Source organism: Anas acuta, chromosome 1 (genome assembly GCF_963932015.1).
Source record: "Anas acuta chromosome 1, bAnaAcu1.1, whole genome shotgun sequence".
Taxonomy (NCBI): Eukaryota; Metazoa; Chordata; class Aves; order Anseriformes; family Anatidae; genus Anas; species Anas acuta.
The window spans coordinates 121,227,458-121,244,231 of NC_088979.1; the positions used below are offsets into that span (position 1 = coordinate 121,227,458).

The 16,774-nt window shown below is 46.5% G+C and overlaps 1 protein-coding gene across 1 annotated transcript; it reads left to right on the top strand.

Annotated features, from left to right (window-relative positions):
- Window positions 1–10,875: 10,875 nt before the first annotated feature.
- On the top strand, window positions 10,876–13,290 carry NDUFB4 (NADH:ubiquinone oxidoreductase subunit B4). Its single transcript, XM_068698323.1, has 3 exons — window positions 10,876–11,120; window positions 11,373–11,519; window positions 13,138–13,290. The coding sequence occupies exons 1-3, from the start codon at window positions 10,920–10,922 to the stop codon at window positions 13,195–13,197; spliced, it is 408 nt and encodes a 135-aa protein (XP_068554424.1). The 5' UTR covers window positions 10,876–10,919; the 3' UTR covers window positions 13,198–13,290.
- Window positions 13,291–16,774: the final 3,484 nt, after the last annotated feature.

Sequence of the window (16,774 nt, forward strand, 5' to 3'; positions counted from 1 at the left end):
AGGCTATTGCAGCAGCCTTCCCTGGCAATTAATTTCAGGTGTGACTGACCAGAAAGCTTTCTCACCTGAGCTGCTTTAATTATCTCCAAGAGTGCTATAACCATCCCTAAGCTCTCCTGGGTGTGACTCCACAACTTAATATCCCCATAATCAGGGAGTTATGTGTCCAAGCACAGATCTGGAGATCTGTGCAGCCACAGGGCTGTGCAAACCTTTTTGGATGTCTACAGACGTGTTCCTTGCACCTCCAGCATCAGGCTGACGCAGTGTTGGTGCTCTTTATTGCTGCTGAAATGTTGAGAGTGAGGCAAGGATGTGAGAAACTGTGTGGACTCTTGGAAACTTCTTTCTTGTTTCATTCTTCTGACTTACTTTTCAGGGTCAGCAGGCCTAGTCCGGATGCTGCACAGCGAGGAGTGGAGATTTTCCTCAAGGTTTTAAACTTATTTCTTCCCTGATCTGCCACCAGAGGGCACGGCTCGCTTCCCTGCAAGGCGAAGCACCAGTCAACTGCAGGGGTTTTGCCTGCTGGAAAAGCCTGGTGCCCTTTACCTCCCTCTGCCCTCCGTGCCTCCTTTGGCCGGACCTGAAAACCTGTCCGAAAAAAAAAAAAGAAAGCACCTGCTCTCCAACGATGGCATCATCATTTTTTTGGGAGCTTGTTGATTAGAATAATGAAAAATTGCTTTAAAGCATCACAAATCAAATGAAACAGAAATGGTATCAGTGTATCAATAAACGTTATTTCCATTTTTTTTTTTTTTTTCAGTGATAGATACGAATGGGAATTTGGTTGTAAAAGGACAAATAAAAGGCATTCTTTAATATTTCCGTGTCAAAGTGCTCGGTATCAGAGCCTGCTGCGATGGAAAAGACGAGGAGTCTTCAGATGGGTGACTTAGGGCATACAGATTTCCCAAGCAATGAATTTCCATGGAAATGATCAGGCTGCTAAAAATAAATACCAGGAAATCGAAAGGATCCACTCCACGCAGGCAGAAATGTGTATAAATCAGCATTTCGTCAATGCTCACCATAGGGCATCAGCAGGTTTTTAATGGGTGTCTCACACATCTGTTTTCGTCCCCTGTCTCTGAGAAGCCGTCTCTGGGCACACAGGGTGTTAAGGCTGGGCTGCAAATGCCCTGCAAGGCCCTGAGGATGGCGTGGGCAGATGCCCACAGCTCGATCCAGCCCCTGCTTCTGCTCCACGCTTGGTCTCCGGCCTCGGAGCCGGAGTTAAGCAACAGCAGTAAGAGCACATCAGCATCGAGGTAAATACCCTGTGATGTGACCCGTGGTTTCTTTGGGTAGCTCCTGCCCATCACGAGGTGACTAAAAATACTCCCTCAGTCCCCTTTTAAGCCTACATCCCTCCGTTGCCAAATGGCTCTTAGCTTTCTCTGCCAACAGCACGATATAGGTGGTGCTGAGGGACTTTGCTCTGGCAGCGCTGAGATCCCACTGCATTAATCTCAGACGAAGGAAATGTCCGGTGCTAAAAAGAGTTCCAGGTGTATGTCCAAATATTAGGCCATGTGGGCAATTTGAAACACCCCTGGGCAAAACTTCTGAATTAGGAATTCAGCAAAAAAAAGCTGGACCGCCTCCTGACCTGGTCCACCAGGCAGCGAGATAACTCAGGCATCAAATCCTCTTTCTGCACAGCGCTTTGGATGGGGAGGTTCAGCTCTAATGGTGCTTTTGCAGTGACTGGAGGGGATTCTTCACTGAGTTTCCCATAGATAAACTCTTGCTTCAGCTCTTGGACACTGGGCAGTGTCTCCTGCAACAGCAGGGTTAAACCTCCAGAGGGTTATGTAGCAACCACGATGCTCCAGGTTTACTCTGGGGCTCCTTGCAAACCTGAACAAGCAACCTCACACTGAATAAAGGGCTCTGTTTAAGAAAGGATCGTGAGTTTTCATCCCCCCCCCCCCCCCCCCCCTAATTTTGTTTTCTTTGGTGAAACAGCAGCTGGGGAAGCTCAATTGCAACCCCGGTGTTATTTTCTGAAGCAGATCCTAATTTCAGTGCTCTACATAGGAACAATAGGAAGTTCCTCTGGAAGCAAGAGCACTGCAGCTTCTTTAAAGCCATTGGTGTCTTGGCAGCAGCTATTTTTACCAGCAGAAAGCAGCCCAGGGTTAAGAATGAAGCTGCAGAAGAAGCACTACCCATCACAGCTCCGGTCTGCTCAGTGCTCCTATTATAAACCTTTTATTTTTTCCCTCTAGGAATTTTTACTTGGGCTGAAACCCAGCATACATAAAACTGGCCAAATTACTGTTGATCCTTATTACTTTTACTGTTGCTGCAGAGATGCATCTTGAAAAGATGTGTGAGGTTGTGAATGAGACTGGGCTTCCCTTCCTTTTTGAACCCTTCCACTAGTTTGAGACCATATTGCTCCAAACCCTCTCCCCATTCAGCTATGCATATTGCTGACTACCTAATGGCAAAGAATTCCAGACTTTATTAAAGACTGATCTTTTTGCTGCCAGACGTGATTACAGAGCTTGTTTTGATTCTCTTTCGGTCCCTGCAGGGTAGCGTGAAGGCTGGTAGAAAAGCTCTCCTTCTCCAGGAAGCAGCTTCACTGCATCGCTGCCATTTACCTCCTGCTTTCTGCAGAGATTCACTGATTTTGTCTCAGGAGAGGCAGAAGTTGTTTCAGGTCAATAGCAGCCCTCTTTGAGCATGACCCAAGCACGCTCCAGCAAACCAGGCCAGCCTGTGTAGACTTTCATCACTCATGCAGAAAGGAGCAACTTAAAGTTCCTTCAGAAAGTGAAGCACCAGTTACAGGCGATTGTTGAGGAGATCGATAACAAGAAAATAAAAATATAAAGCAAATTTGCTGATTTAACATTGCTTTTCTGCACTTCTAAAGCCAAAGCAGGGATGCTGCCAGACGCCAGCGTTTTTCTGGATGTCTCATCCCGGTCTGCCTTTGCTGCCTTCGGAGAGACACAGTGCAGCAGGAATTGATTTGAGGAAGTGTAGAGAAATGGCAGTGTTTGCTGAAGGGAGCATTCTTGTATTTTTATCACGATGATATTTCTGGCCTTGGTTAAAAAAAAAACAAAACAAAACAAAACAAAACAAAACCAACAACCTTCAAAATAACAAAAACTTGTATTGTTTTATTCTCCGTTATCCCTCTCTCTTCCTTCTTGTTTTTTTTTTTCTCTGTTTTCCTTAGCAGCTCGTAGATGGAGGAGAAAGGGAGGTGAAAAATAAACAAGCAAAAATATTTGTTTAATAGAAGGAAGGAAGGGTGTTTCTGTTTTCTGCCAAATAAAACAGGAATGTTGCATCAAAACAGAAAACCTGTGAAAGTGGTGGTGATGGAGGAACGCCACCAGCCTATTTCTGGCACTGTTTTTATCACCACCATCATTAACCCACTGTGCTCTCAGCACTGCCCCTCACTGCTAGGAAACGCTGATGGTACCTTCAGAAGTCCTGGGGTAGATCCAAGGACCCCTAGTAAATGAAAGCAAGTTAGGAAGAACATGAATGCCTCTGCTGCCAGAGTGTCATGTAAGAGGATGGAGTGAGGGGCAATAGGAGAGTTTTTAGGTAATTTTTCCCCTTGGCAGCTGCCTTCCCCACTCCCCCCAGCCAGACACGTGCAACCTGATGGATGCAGGGTTCTGCAATGCTAAGGGACGCTTCTGTCTTCATTTACATTCCTGATTTATACACCGATAACAAGAGCCCGAAGGAAGCACTGCTCTGCCATTCTCTCTCTGCAGGTCAGAAGTTTAAGGTTTTGAGTGTTGCCATCATTTCTTAAGCAATAAAATAGCCAGGCTGCATCGTGTATATCTTTCCCACTAGCTGGCATTCCGCAGCAACAGCCTCATTTGTATTCTGTCTTTCACTTGAGGAAAAAAAAAAAAAAAAAAAGAAAGAAAAAAAGCCACTCTGCATTGCCACAACTAAGTACTTCCCCACTGCGATACAGAGATTGCCAAACAGTCGCACTAAATTCAACGTGTCCCTGCTAACACATTTTATTCATACTGATGGCCTGCTTCGCAGTGTGCTCTCAACGCCTTGCGTTAAAATTTAACCTCCAGACTCTTAACAAAATATATACAGCAAAATAAAGTGAGTATCCTATTCTGTACAGCTGTGCAGTGGAAATGCCGCTCCTTCAAGGCTGATCCAGCGCGGATTTCAGGCTGGTTTTTGGGGTTGTTCCCCACAGTTTTCACCCGTGTGTTTGGGCAGAACTTACAGGAGGATCCTTCAGGCAAAATCAAGGCTGTGCAACATTCGGCCCTGGGCTACAAGAGCCACGTCACCCCGACACACTATTTTCTCTGGGGGGTTGGAAAAGAATTCACCTCACCTAATTTTAGCCATTTAAAAGTAGATGTGTCTAGGCTGAATGAGACTCATTCCAGAGGCCATGAGGAAAGACAGGTCCTCTAGGGGATGGCTCACAGCCTCCTAGACACGTCTCATGGTAGAAGGACTCATGGTCTTGAGCTTCCTCCACCATGTCGGATAGAAGAAGGTGAAGTTCACAGTGAAATTCAAATTGAATGGGACAGATCTAGCCTTTTGTGGACAGAGCAAAACAGCTGGGTGGAAATAGAGGGGAAAAATAGTCAGCTGGTGGCAGTGCTGTGTGTCAGGAGCAGCAGGCCAGAGAAGATTCCTCTCTGTACAGTGTGTGAGACATTTCCTGCAACACTTGGCTTTCCTCTCCTTGAGAGCTGTGGAGAACAGCTAGGGGAAGCCTAGGAATAATATTCTTCCTTGGCTGGTCAGGCACTTCTACCACAGACGTAGACTTAGCCAATAACAGGACTCATCCTTAGACATTCAGCTTTTTAATTGCCAGGATACTTATATTCTAAGACCTCTTCCTTACCCCCTCTAGTTTCTCCTCAGCGCTGTGTGACTATTAACAGGCTCCCCTAGGAGGAGCTGGAAGCAGAGAGAGAACTATGAGCATGAATTATAGGATGAGATGCTACAATCGATGTCCTGCAAGCAAGTGGAGACGAGCTGTTCACTGACGGGTTCTCTTTCCTCCACCAGAGCTGCCCAGGCAGCTCCAGCTCCTCCCCAGCTTGGGCAGCTCAGCCACAGCCATAATTCAGCGCGAGTCAAAAATTTTATTTCAGCAGGAACAGCTGAAACAGCAGAGGGCTTCTTGTCACCGTCTCTGGACATGCCCAGGAGAGGCAGAAATGGTTTGTTTAATGCTGTCTCTCATTACTCCTGGCAGTTTATGACTCATTAAGTGTCCTAGTTTTGTAACTAACTCCTGCTGAGCTCAACACTTGATGTACATTTATGGGTGGCCTGTTGGCTGTAATAACGATTGAACTATCTATAATTCCCCTAACCACGTTAACTCCTTCCTTTGTGTGCCAGGTTTCCTTTAAACGGCTGTAAGATAAAGATACTGGGGACCTTGGTTCTTAGCGCTGAATGAATTACATTTACCTGGACAATTTATTAACATAGCTGTATACTGCAATTAGACACACTCATTTCTAAGCCTAGATAAACTGTGCTGTATCCCAATACCTTTTACACTGCTCCCCTTCTCATTCAAGCCTTGGATTTAACTGTGGGTTTATCCATGCAGGTGGATGACTGATATTAATTCCACACAGACGAAGGTTGGCAGCATACACATCAGTATTCAGACCCTCGTATGGAGCGGGAACAGGAACCAAATGACCCTTCCTGCCCATTACAGGTAGAAATTAGAAGTAAGAGACCTCTGTTTGGGAGCTCTCTTGTGATATGAGTGACCTTGTCAGCTTCTGCCCTTCTTTCCAGCTTGCTTTCTTTCTAAACTCAATGAGAATTCAAAACAGAGCCCAGCAACGTGTTGACCCAACCCGACAACTAACACAAACAGGGCAACCACAAGCACTCCACAGAAATTTGACAGACACAAGTATTTTTTGAGATGACAGCATATTTAACCTGTCTCTTCTGACAGTGTCATGCTGTACTGGGTTTACGTGGCCGGGTTTTGGTAGCAGGAGGCTGCAGGGGTGGCCTCTGTGAGGAGAATCCAGGAGATGCCCCATGTTAGATACGGGCCAGTTTCAGCCGACTCCTAAGGGACTCACTGCTGGTCTGAGCTGAGCTAATAAGAGATGTTGTTTGTGCCTCCATGAGAGCAGATTTAAGGAAGGGGGAAAAAAAACACCTGATGCTCCACAGCAGCTGAGAGAGAGGAGTGTGATCCAGCCCTGCAGCCCCCAGGTGAGTGCAGCAGGAGGGCAGGAGGTGCTGCAGGCAGGCAGCAGCAGTTCCCCTGGAGCCTGTGGAGAGGCCCCTGGTGGAGCAGGCTGTCCCCCTGCAGCCCATGGGTCCCACATGGAGCAGATCTCCACGCTGCAGCCCCCCCATGGGTGGAGGAGCCCCCGTGGAGCAGGTGGATGTGGCCTGGAGGAGGCTGCGGCCCATGGAGAGCCCCCGCATGAGCAGGCCCCGGGCCGCAGCTGCAGCCTGTGGGGGACCCGTGCTGGAGCAGTTTGCTCCTGGGGGATGGACTCTGTGGTACAGACCCATATTGGAGCAGTTCTTGAAGAGCTGCTGCCTGTGGGAAGCCCCCAGAGATCAGCTGGGGAAGGATGGCAGCCCGTGGGAGGGACACCATGGGTAGCAGGGGCAGGGAGTGACCATGAAGGAGCGGCAGAGATGAAGCATCAGGGACTGACCGCAGCCCCCATTCCCCTGTACCGCTCAGGGAGAGGAGGTGGAAGAGGGTGGATGGGGAGAAGGTGTTTTTTGTTGGCTTTTAGATCCTCACTGTTGTAATCTGCTGGCAATAGGCAATAAATTATATTAATTTCCCCATGCTGAGTCTGTTTTGCCCTTGGACATACTTGGTGGGTGATCTCCCTGTCCTTATCTTGAGCCCTTCCCATCGTATTTTCTCTCCCTTTCCCTTTGAGGAGGGGGGAGTGAGAAAGCGGTTGTCGAGGAGTTCAGCTGCAGAGCAGGTAGAACCAAAACACATGTAAAATCACCTCGGAGACAGGTAGACAGGTCTGTAATTTGGCCTAATTTTCCTTTCATTCACTTGCAACGCAGAGTCACTTCGCTGGGCCGCTCTGCAAAGGTGCCACTTTGCGTTATGTGTTGAACAAGGAGTCTGTGCATATATTTTGGAACATAACCAAAAAGTCACCAACAAAAATCAGCCCCTATGGTGCTGTGTTTTGCAGCTGTGTCTAGAGCAGCGTTGGTGGCACACCAGTGTTTTGTCCGCTGCTGAGCAGCGCTTGCACAGCTTGAAGGCTTTCAATCCAGCATCCTCCCACCTCCCCCAAAAGCCAAGAAGCTAGGAAGGGACACAGCCGGGACAGCTGACCAACAAACCAAAGGGATGTCCTGTACCATACAGCATCGTGCTCATCAACAAAAGCTGAGGGGAAAGTGGAGGATGCAGGGACATTTATGGGTATGGTGTTTGTCTTTTGCTACACACACTGGGGCCCTGCTTCCCAAGATACGGCTGGACATCTGTCTGCTGATGGGAAGTGGTGAATGAATTCCTCTTTTTGCTTTGCTTCTGTGCACAGCTTTTTCTGGTTTTTATTAAATTGTGTCTATCTCAACCCATGAGCTTTTCCATCTTGTTTTCTCCCCTTGTTCTGTGGAGGAATGGGAGAGAGAGAGGGCAGCTGGGTGGGCGTCTGGCAGCCAGTCAAGGTCAACCCACCAGAAGGTTCCGGACAAAGATTAATTTTCTTGGCTGCTTCTCTCCATTTCGGTTACTGCTGATCATAAAGAAAACAGATGATGTAAACTTCAAAGGCACTCATATGAGAATTCTCGATTTGATTCAATACTGCCAACCTCAAACATTCAATAGCCAGTGGTCCTGACTAAAAAGAAAGAAAACATTTGGGGTCTAACCTTTTAAGCCTTGATGTTTGAGTGCACAAGGACGCGATTTTAAGACCAGCACATTCTAGTTCAAGCCTGTGGCCCCACTCTCACCAGTGCCTGTTTTACATTCCTGCTACTTGACAGGTCAACACCAGCCACTGTGCGCTCAGGAGGAGAGTCAAATGAGCTTCTTGATCTGACAGGCAAAAACAGGGACAATTTGTTCATTCTTGCAGAATAGTTTGTTTCAAAGGTGTTTTGCAGCGTGCTTTGAATCTGTCATACGGTGGCTAAGAGCGAGTGGATGATGCAGGAGGTCTGCACAGGAGCCCAGTTTGTCACTGCAGCATTTCAGACTGTGTGCAGCCATTCCTGCCAGCAGGAAAAAATGCAGTCACTGATTTCTGTCAAGGACTTTGGCCCTAGTATTTGCTTTTCGCTTTACATTGTTTTATGCAAGTTTTAGACCCTTATTGTTGGTATCTTGGGCTTTTGCTGAAGAATGATGGTATTTTGAAGTTAGAGACATGGCTTTTGTTAAACAAAGAAAATGCAGAAAATCACCTCTGGAGGAGTGAAAGCACCAAACTGCAATGCACAGGCTTGAGTGTCAGGGAATATGCATCTCTGGAAGCCATTTAGTTATTTTCTTACCCCATAAAATAAGTGACATCACTCAGAAAAGACTCCCTGTAGGGAACTTGATCCTCTGGGAGAAAGGATGAGTTAGTGATTAAAGATGAAATACAAAGGTGTTTTCAGCACAGTGGCTGGTTGTTCAATTTTCTAATACAGTACATTACACTGCTAATGGAAACGTTGCTTTGCACCTTCTGTTTTTCTCCCAGAAGAATTAATTTCAGCACAGTTTGCATGCCAAGCATGCACACTCACAGCTGTGAGCTCTGGAGAGAGGGAGAAGGCACAGCTTGGACCTGTGGAGATAAGATCACACAGAGCCTGTAACAAGGCTGGGAACGGAACCCACTGCCTTTGCCAAGTGACTTCACCACAAGACCATCTTTGCTCCTGCCCACAGCAACTGTCCCGCACCATTGCAGATAGACCTCAGAAGCCAACAGACTGGGGGAAAAGCATATGGTTGTTCTGCTGTCCTTTGGGATATCTGCAGGGACAGGAGTTTTCTGTTCCACTCTGTGATCCAGCAAAGAGGGAAAAAACAAACAAACAAACAAACAAAAAAAAAAAAACAAAAACAAAAACAAAAACAAAACAAAACAAAACAAAACAAAACAAACAAACAAAAAAAAAAAACACACTCGGCATTTCCTTCAGAGCAGCTATCACTTCCAGTACGCTAATCTTCAATCCTAGCTGCAACATGCACCCCCATACCTGGCAAGGCTGCGTGTGTCGACTATTCAGAAATAACCCAGAGCAGGGAGGAAGAGCTTTTACATCTCAGAGAAAGAAGAGGGCCATGCATGGACATGGAAACACAGGCTGCTAAGTGTTTGGAAGCCCTTGGAGATAAAAGTGTCGCAGGAGTGCCACATGGCAGGGCTGCTGGAATACACACTGTGCTGCTGAAGTAGCTCTCCATATGTGCCAGTTATGGAGAGAGAAAATCATGGAGCTAGAGACAATCACAGAGCTCTTAAATCCAATGGCCCTGGTATGTAATGAATGGGGAAAGGAAAGGGAGTAAATTTTTCCATATAATAGAAACCATGATCCCAAGCACTGGCCATGCTGAAAGACCTGGGAAAAAAATGCAACAGGGCATGTAAGAAGGACAGCCTTTGTAGATGACTGCAAATGAAGCAGCTGAAGTTTTCACTTGGATTAGCAGTTGTGTCTTTGTGAAGAAAACGGGGGAAAAAAAAGCCAGAGGAACACTGAGAGTTTCTGAGGACTGTAGGCTTGTACTTGAGAGAGGGAAAAGTGCCTCCTGCTGTGCTGGTATGTGCAAGGTACACAAACTGAAGGAATATCCAGCTCATATTTCTTCCTGTTGGAAGCAAACCACAGAGCTACAGCTCCTAATTAACTGCTCAGACCAAATGGAGATCATCTATTTTCCGAGCGCTTGGGTAAAAGTAGAGGGAAATCGTATGAGGTGAGGAAAACTTCCGCTCTTTTCTTGTGTTGCCAAAGCACAGCGTCCTAAGTAAAGTCAGCAGTTTTATTTTGTGTATGCTTAGGAGCAATGCTCTTAACTTTGACAAATCAGAAACTTCCTAAAGTCAAAACCTACGGGCCAGAGCTTGCTCTCTTCACCTTGTATTAATCAGCAGATGTTGACTTGTGAACGCATCGATAAAGGCGATCAAAGCAGTGAGTCATCACCAGATGATTCTGAAGGTTATCTGGCAGCTTATCTAAGCAGCCTGGCCTTGGTGTGAGAATCAAAGAGATGATTTGAAGCTGAAATCAATGACAGAGGGATTGTGCAACTTCCAGCATGCCTGCGATACATCACCGATGTAACAAGAAATTGAGTATTTTGCTTAAAGGTGCACAGCCTGCTGCTGTGAAAGATGCAGTGGTAACAGCGTGGTCTGATCTGGTGCCCAGGTTCAGGAGCACATCTCCACAAATCTCCCCACACCTGTAGGTCCTTTTTTTTTTTTTTTTTTTTTTTTTTTTTCAGAGCCACAGCCTATTTCAGCTGCTGAGGCTGTTCCCAAGAAAGGGACCGACTCCCTTTTGCTGGGAGCACCTAAAAAGGTAAAAATAAAGAATGAAACTTGATGTGAGCCCACAAGAGTTGCCCCAGGAGGAAAGGATCAGGCAGGCAGCAGCCCGTGAGAGGAGGGCACAGCGACCCTGCACGCCTCCAACTCCTGCGTGGCGATGTTTCAGCAACCCTTGTGCTTTCCACTATAACACAGACAACCCATTTTCGGGCAGCCCGAGGCATGAAGCCTCAATACACCACAACGCAGCCCCGCCGAGCCGGCGGGCGGCAGCAGGGAGCGCAGTCCCCTGATGGCGGCGGGGGCAGCGCCTGCCCCTAATGGCGGCCCCGCCCGCCGCGGCTGCGCGCTGCTGCCGAGGGAGGGCTGCACAAAATGGCGGCCGGGCCGCCCCCGAGCGCGGCTAAAGGGTATGGCCCCAACCAGTTCGTCTCGCTGCCGGCTGAGCTCGATCCCGCTGATTACGATGCCTCGCCAGAGAAGCGGCGTGCTGAGGCTGAGCGCTTGGCTATCCGCGCCCAGCTGAAGCGGCAGTACCAGCTGCAGCTCAACAGCCCGAACCCGCCGACCGTCATCGTGAGTGTGGGGTAGGGGGGAGCCGGGTATGGCCGCCCGGCAGTGGGGTCGGTCCCTGGGGTGTTGGGTGGTGTGGGAGGTGAGGCGCCTTCCCCTCCTCACGGTGACCTTGGTGTCCCTGCTGGCTGTAGGACGGGGATTTGTAGGCCGTGGTGCTGTGGCGGGGGCAAATGGGGTCGTGAGACATGGGGTGTCTGCTTTAGGACCTGTGGTGTGTGAGGGTAGGGGCTCAGAGTTTTCCTTCCCTCACAGGAAGATCCTGCCCTGCTCCGCTGGGTCCATGCGAAGACGCAGAATGTCTACCCTACCTTCCGCCCGACACGCCAGACGTCCTTTAGGGGAGCTTTGTTTGCCATAGGTCCAATCCTCTTCTGGATGGCTGCCTTTAAAATTGAGAGGGTGAGTCTGGTGGTGACACTGAGCGTGAGTGAACACCAGGTTGTAAAACTAAGATCCTTCTGGTGACTTATTATTGGGGTCCCCTTGCATCTAAGAATGCTTAATACCAATAAAGCAACAAGGGAAGGAAGGCTAGGTCATAGTACCTACGATCCCAGAGGTGCCTAACAAGTCGCAAAGTCCTTTGGTGCTAAGAGTCCTGTATTGTACCCACAGCTATAGGCAGTCAGTTTTCTCTGATCAATACATTTTGTTATAATAAAGCTTTTCATACCACTCACTGCATAAATTAATCATACCAGACTACTATTTTCCACTGTTGGCACACTTTAGGTGTGCTCACTGAATTAAAAAACGAGAGGGAGCTTATGGGTGGCAGGCCTAGCAAGGTCTCTGAAGTGCTTGGCCATTTCTCCAGCCCCATGAAGCAAACGGGGAGGAGTATTTATGCTGAGTACCATGTCATATCTCACCTGGATTTTTGAGCTTTTGGACAGCATATCTTGCTTTTGTTCTAAATCCTGAAAGGTGGGTGTCAGGATCTGAGCCGTTGTAGGTCATTCTGAAGATCTTAGCTATGTAAGTAAGAAAATGGTAGGCAACTGGCAGACAGTGGCTGCTATTTTAGATCAAATCATAAACCAGGAAGCACCGATATCAATTGACGTTAAGAGAATACTTGTAATTAATATTATTTTATAGGATAAACCCAAAATACAGGGACTTACCCAACATGTTAATACAGTTGCTTTTGAGACTTCAGCGTTCCTGCAGTACTTTGTTGCACTGGTTTTGTTTCATATGCTGAACCACACTTGCACTTAGCTAAAAAGTGTGGATTAGTATGTGAGTACTTGAAAATAAACCTGAATGTGTGTGAGAGACATTAGATATATTTTCCAGGAAGTACTTTAGCTAGAGTCTTTGATACAGTCTTCAGGATAATGTGTTTTGCTCTATTCCAGTTCCTTTACTGATGTTTGGGGATCTTTCTTCGTTTTACAGTAGTATATAAAGCACAGTAGTAGTCATGCTTCTCTCTGAGGAGTGATTATTGTGTGTCTGGGAAGGCAGAAGAGAAATTTAAACTACTAACTCCTGAGCATTTCTTCTGGATGATTCCAGCACAAGGAGTTCGGGCAATATCTTCTGTGTGCCTTAACAGTACTCTTCTGAGGAATGGTACTTGACTGTCAAGTGAAATACAGATGGGATGAAAGTGAACACAGGAACAATTAGGAAAGTTCCTAAGAAGTTTCTCCATAATCATGTTTTTAAACTAGATTATTCAGCCAGAAGGAGGAGATAGAGACTAAGTGTATAAATTAACTGGAACACAACTAGTTTGGTGAAAGATACATCAGAGCACTTGGTCTGTGCTGGCCAAGGAGGGGAGACTGATCTGCAGAGATCAGACTAAACATCTTTCCTAGCAGATAGGTGAAGGTAAATGCCTTCTTTGTTTTTATTTTTGAATTATGACTGCTAGCAGAACTTGTGCTTATGTGATGCTATCTTGCTGTATTCCAGGCCAAAACATTAGAGTAGCTTTTCTGTTAGCCTAGGCTGATTAAAGCTGCTTCTAATAGAATAATGATGAGTGTTCTCTCTTCCACAGGATCGTAAAGAGAAGCTTATCCGAGAAGGTAAATACGAGCGACCATTCAGTGTTTTTTAAGTTGCTGGAGTCGCAGTGCTGCTCTTGGGTTATGAATAAAGATGTACTGTATGCTGACACTTGTCCTTCATAAGAATAAATCTTAATTGCTCATTGGATGGCTCGCATCTTTAATAATTACGGAAAGTACTACAGTGTGGGATCTTTATATCTAATACAAATAGATATGGAAGGGATGTCCTGAGCTCACCGGTTAATTCGTTCGGTCTGCATACAAAGGTTCCTTTTAAACTGTGGAAGTTGCTGCTGTCAGAGCAGCTTGGGCTGAAGTTTAAAATTAGTAGCAGGCTAATTAATGAAGCAATCTCACTGTAGTTTCCTAAAGAACTACTGCTCATGTACCAAGTATTTCTTCTGGTGTTGGTTTAATTACGTAGATTGCCAAAATCAGATTATAGGTAACTCCAGTGGTATATTTTAATCATCTTTTTAGGAGCCTGCCTGCATGGTCTCTAAGTTGAGTTGATTTTTTTCCTTTCCCTAATAAAATACGACCCTAAACCCTGTTTATTTGTTTACTGCAATAAACTTCTTGATAAAATTGCTGCAGCAATTCTGAAAATAGTGCTTGGGTATCATTGTGTTATATGTGACTAAGAGCATTTTCACTAATTTTGTGATTCTTGTGAGTGGAGGAACAGAAAGTAAAAATGTAAGGCTTTTTTGATTCCTTTACAGTATAGGAGCCCTACTTTTATTTATTCCATGGCCCCTGGAAATAGACTGTAAGTTAAAAAAAAAAATAAATAAAAATACCACATCATGCATGAGTGAACTTTGTATCTGCAAAGATACGTTATCTGCTTATTCTTACAAGAGCACAAATCTCTTCTGCTGGGGTCAACTGGTATAGGGCAGCTCTAAAGCTGTCACTGCCCAGGGTAGTGAGATGTGAGTGAGGAAAAAAGATCTTAAATCAGTCTTGAATTTTCACATGGCCTCTAGGTGCCGTCACAATCCAAACCACCCCTGTTCTTCAGACACTGTAAAGGATTTATTTTCTGGAATGTAGAGGTCAATGCCAAAAATGCAATCTTACACAAGTTAAAACTCCTGTGTGTGGTGTGAAAGTGGCCTGCATTATTGACTGAAGCAAGAAAAGCTCTGGTAAGCGTGCTGCCCTATGTGATTAGGATGTAAGTATGGGCCATTGGGAGTCCCCGTGCATCAGAGTGAACTGATGAGCTTCTTCACATCGTCACAGAGCAGATGGGGTTGGAAAGGACCTCTGGGGGTTATGTCCTAGCCCTCTGGCACAAGCAGGGTAACCTGGAATGAGTTGGCTGGGACTGTCTGGAAGGCTTCTGAGAGTCTCTGGAGTACGAAGGGAGACTCCAAGACTTCTCTGGGGAACTTGTTCCCGTGTTGTCACTGTCACAGAAACAGCATGTTTACTGATGTTTTAGAAAAGGGTTTTTAAAAGTGCTGTTTTTGCTCCTCATTTTCCTGTCTAGGCCATGAAAGACTCAGGCTGTGGGGGGCTTGGCAGTAATTGTATGCAGCAGCTGCTCAGGACTGCGGTCTGCTTTTTCAATCCCATATGTGCTCCCAGCAACCCTTCTGCACCTGTCTATGACTTGTTCTTCTACCTTAGCTAAAGCACACCCAGATTAATTCTCTCTGCAGAACTGCTTCTAAAAGGTTGTCACAAATGATATCACAAGGTACGGCTGGGGGTCAGTGTGGGAGAGAGGCATCAAGACATGGGGAAAGTAGTATTTAGGGAAAGAAATAATTGCTTGTCTGAGCATGCTAAATTAACTATCTTCCTGCTGCCACAAACTAATTTGATCTCCCAGGACCCATTTCCTCGGCTAATTGGAACTTGAGTTGCCACACATGTAAATTCTTCCTTGCAGCTGTATTTGTTTCAGGACGGTTGAACAAATTGTTCAGGATGGGTTGTAGATGAGAGCAGCGCCTCTGGACTTCTAGGCCAGCATTTGTTTGGCGTGCTGCACCTGCCTCAGCCCTTGCCTTTGCAGACAGGAGTGTCTGATGCTCCGTCCCTGCAGATTTGAGCACGGTGCTTGGAGGAAAGCTGCCCTACTTTTCCCTCGTGCTATTTGCAGAACCCCCTGGGCTGTTTTCTTAGGAGGAAAAAAACATGCTGTGCTACTTGAGGTGGTGCTGGGCGTGTAGGGGAAGGAAAGAAGTGTTTCCCTTCAGAAATAGGGAGTGAAGACAGAAGAGCGAGTGTGCCTGATGGAATTTTACCCTTTACTGATGCGTAACCACCCGTGTCTGCTTCAGAGATGAGTCGGTAGCAAGAGGAACGCAAGCCTGCAGGTCAGTGGATCATAATTTATGTCCCAAACAGAAAACAAGTTTTTCCCCCTGCCTGTGAAACATTTAGACCTCATTTATCCCTGGGTCAGTCTGATTAAATCAACTTCTCTGGCACATTGAACCTCCTGATCATCCTTTTCGGAGCTCGTTATTTTAGAGTTTTCCCTGTAGATTTTATAATGTAATACTTTGCTCCGAGCTGATGCTTTGCTTTTCCCACCCCAGGATCTGGTGGTGGATGTGGCTGACTAAAGTTGGGCCTTACAGGTCTGCATTTCCTTCGTTTTTGGTCAATTGGAGATTGTATCTCAGGGGAAGTAGGGAGCATAGATCCCCATGGCACCAAAAATAGTAACCGTTTCACATCCTAGACTCAAACACTTACCCAAATCTCCTCTTAGTTTTGGCAGGCTCAACAGGAGAAATCAATTTCACCAGAAGACGAATGAGGAGCGTGGGTTGTGAGCAAACTAGTTCAGGGTATGCACACATGAGAGACAAATGGCTTGGTAGAAACATCTATCACACACCTGTCTGACTAAATTCTCCAAATCCTGTTTTGATATGATGAAAAAGTGGGCATGTGCTAAAGCAGAGGCCTGAGGGTTGGGGGGCCTGCTTGTGAGCCTGGTTCCTAGCCTGTTTGCTTGGGCCTTCCCTGTCTGTCAAGGAGACTGACCCGAACTCGCCACCTAGGGCTGAGGAGTGAACGTTTCGGTGTTTTTTGAGGTCCATAAAAGTGTGTCTGCACTTGGCCTTTCTTCCAGGTGGCTCCCCAGGAGCAAACATCTGGGCTGGCCAGACAGGCCCTTTGACATCCATTGAGCTGCAAATCAGCACTAGGGAGAGACACTGTCAGTTGCAGGCAATCAAGTCGATATCGAAGGATGGCTAGAGTGAAACTGAAGAGGAAACTTTCCCTCACTTAACATTCTGGATTCTCTGACCTTTTCTAATTTGCAGAATGCTTTTCTGACAACAAGGGTTCTTGGCAACCCTCCACAGACGAGCAGGTTGAAATGCCCCCAGTAGGAGCCTTAGATCTGGTAGAGCCTTCAGCTCTGTTTGGGAAGATCTTCCCTTGCAGACAACATAAAATGCTTCGTTGATCTCTAGCTTTTCCCTGTGAAAGACACATCACACCATATATTGGAGGCTCTGGAGTGGCGACTGTCACCTCATATCCACCCAGGGTACAGCATTCACACCAACTGCACACGGTGAAAGCCCTGCAAGTATTTCAGCTTCGGTGTTTCACCAGGAGGGCTTTAATTGGGTACTTGAAAGC

Coding starts and splice junctions, on each gene's coding strand:
- NDUFB4 (XM_068698323.1), top strand. CDS start 10,920: ATGGCGGCCGGGCCGCCCCCGAGCGCGGCTAAAGGGTATGGCCCCAAC. Junction 11,121..11,372: donor CGAACCCGCCGACCGTCATC/GTGAGTGTGGGG, acceptor CTTCCCTCACAG/GAAGATCCTGCCCTGCTCCG. Junction 11,520..13,137: donor CTGCCTTTAAAATTGAGAGG/GTGAGTCTGGTG, acceptor TCTCTTCCACAG/GATCGTAAAGAGAAGCTTAT.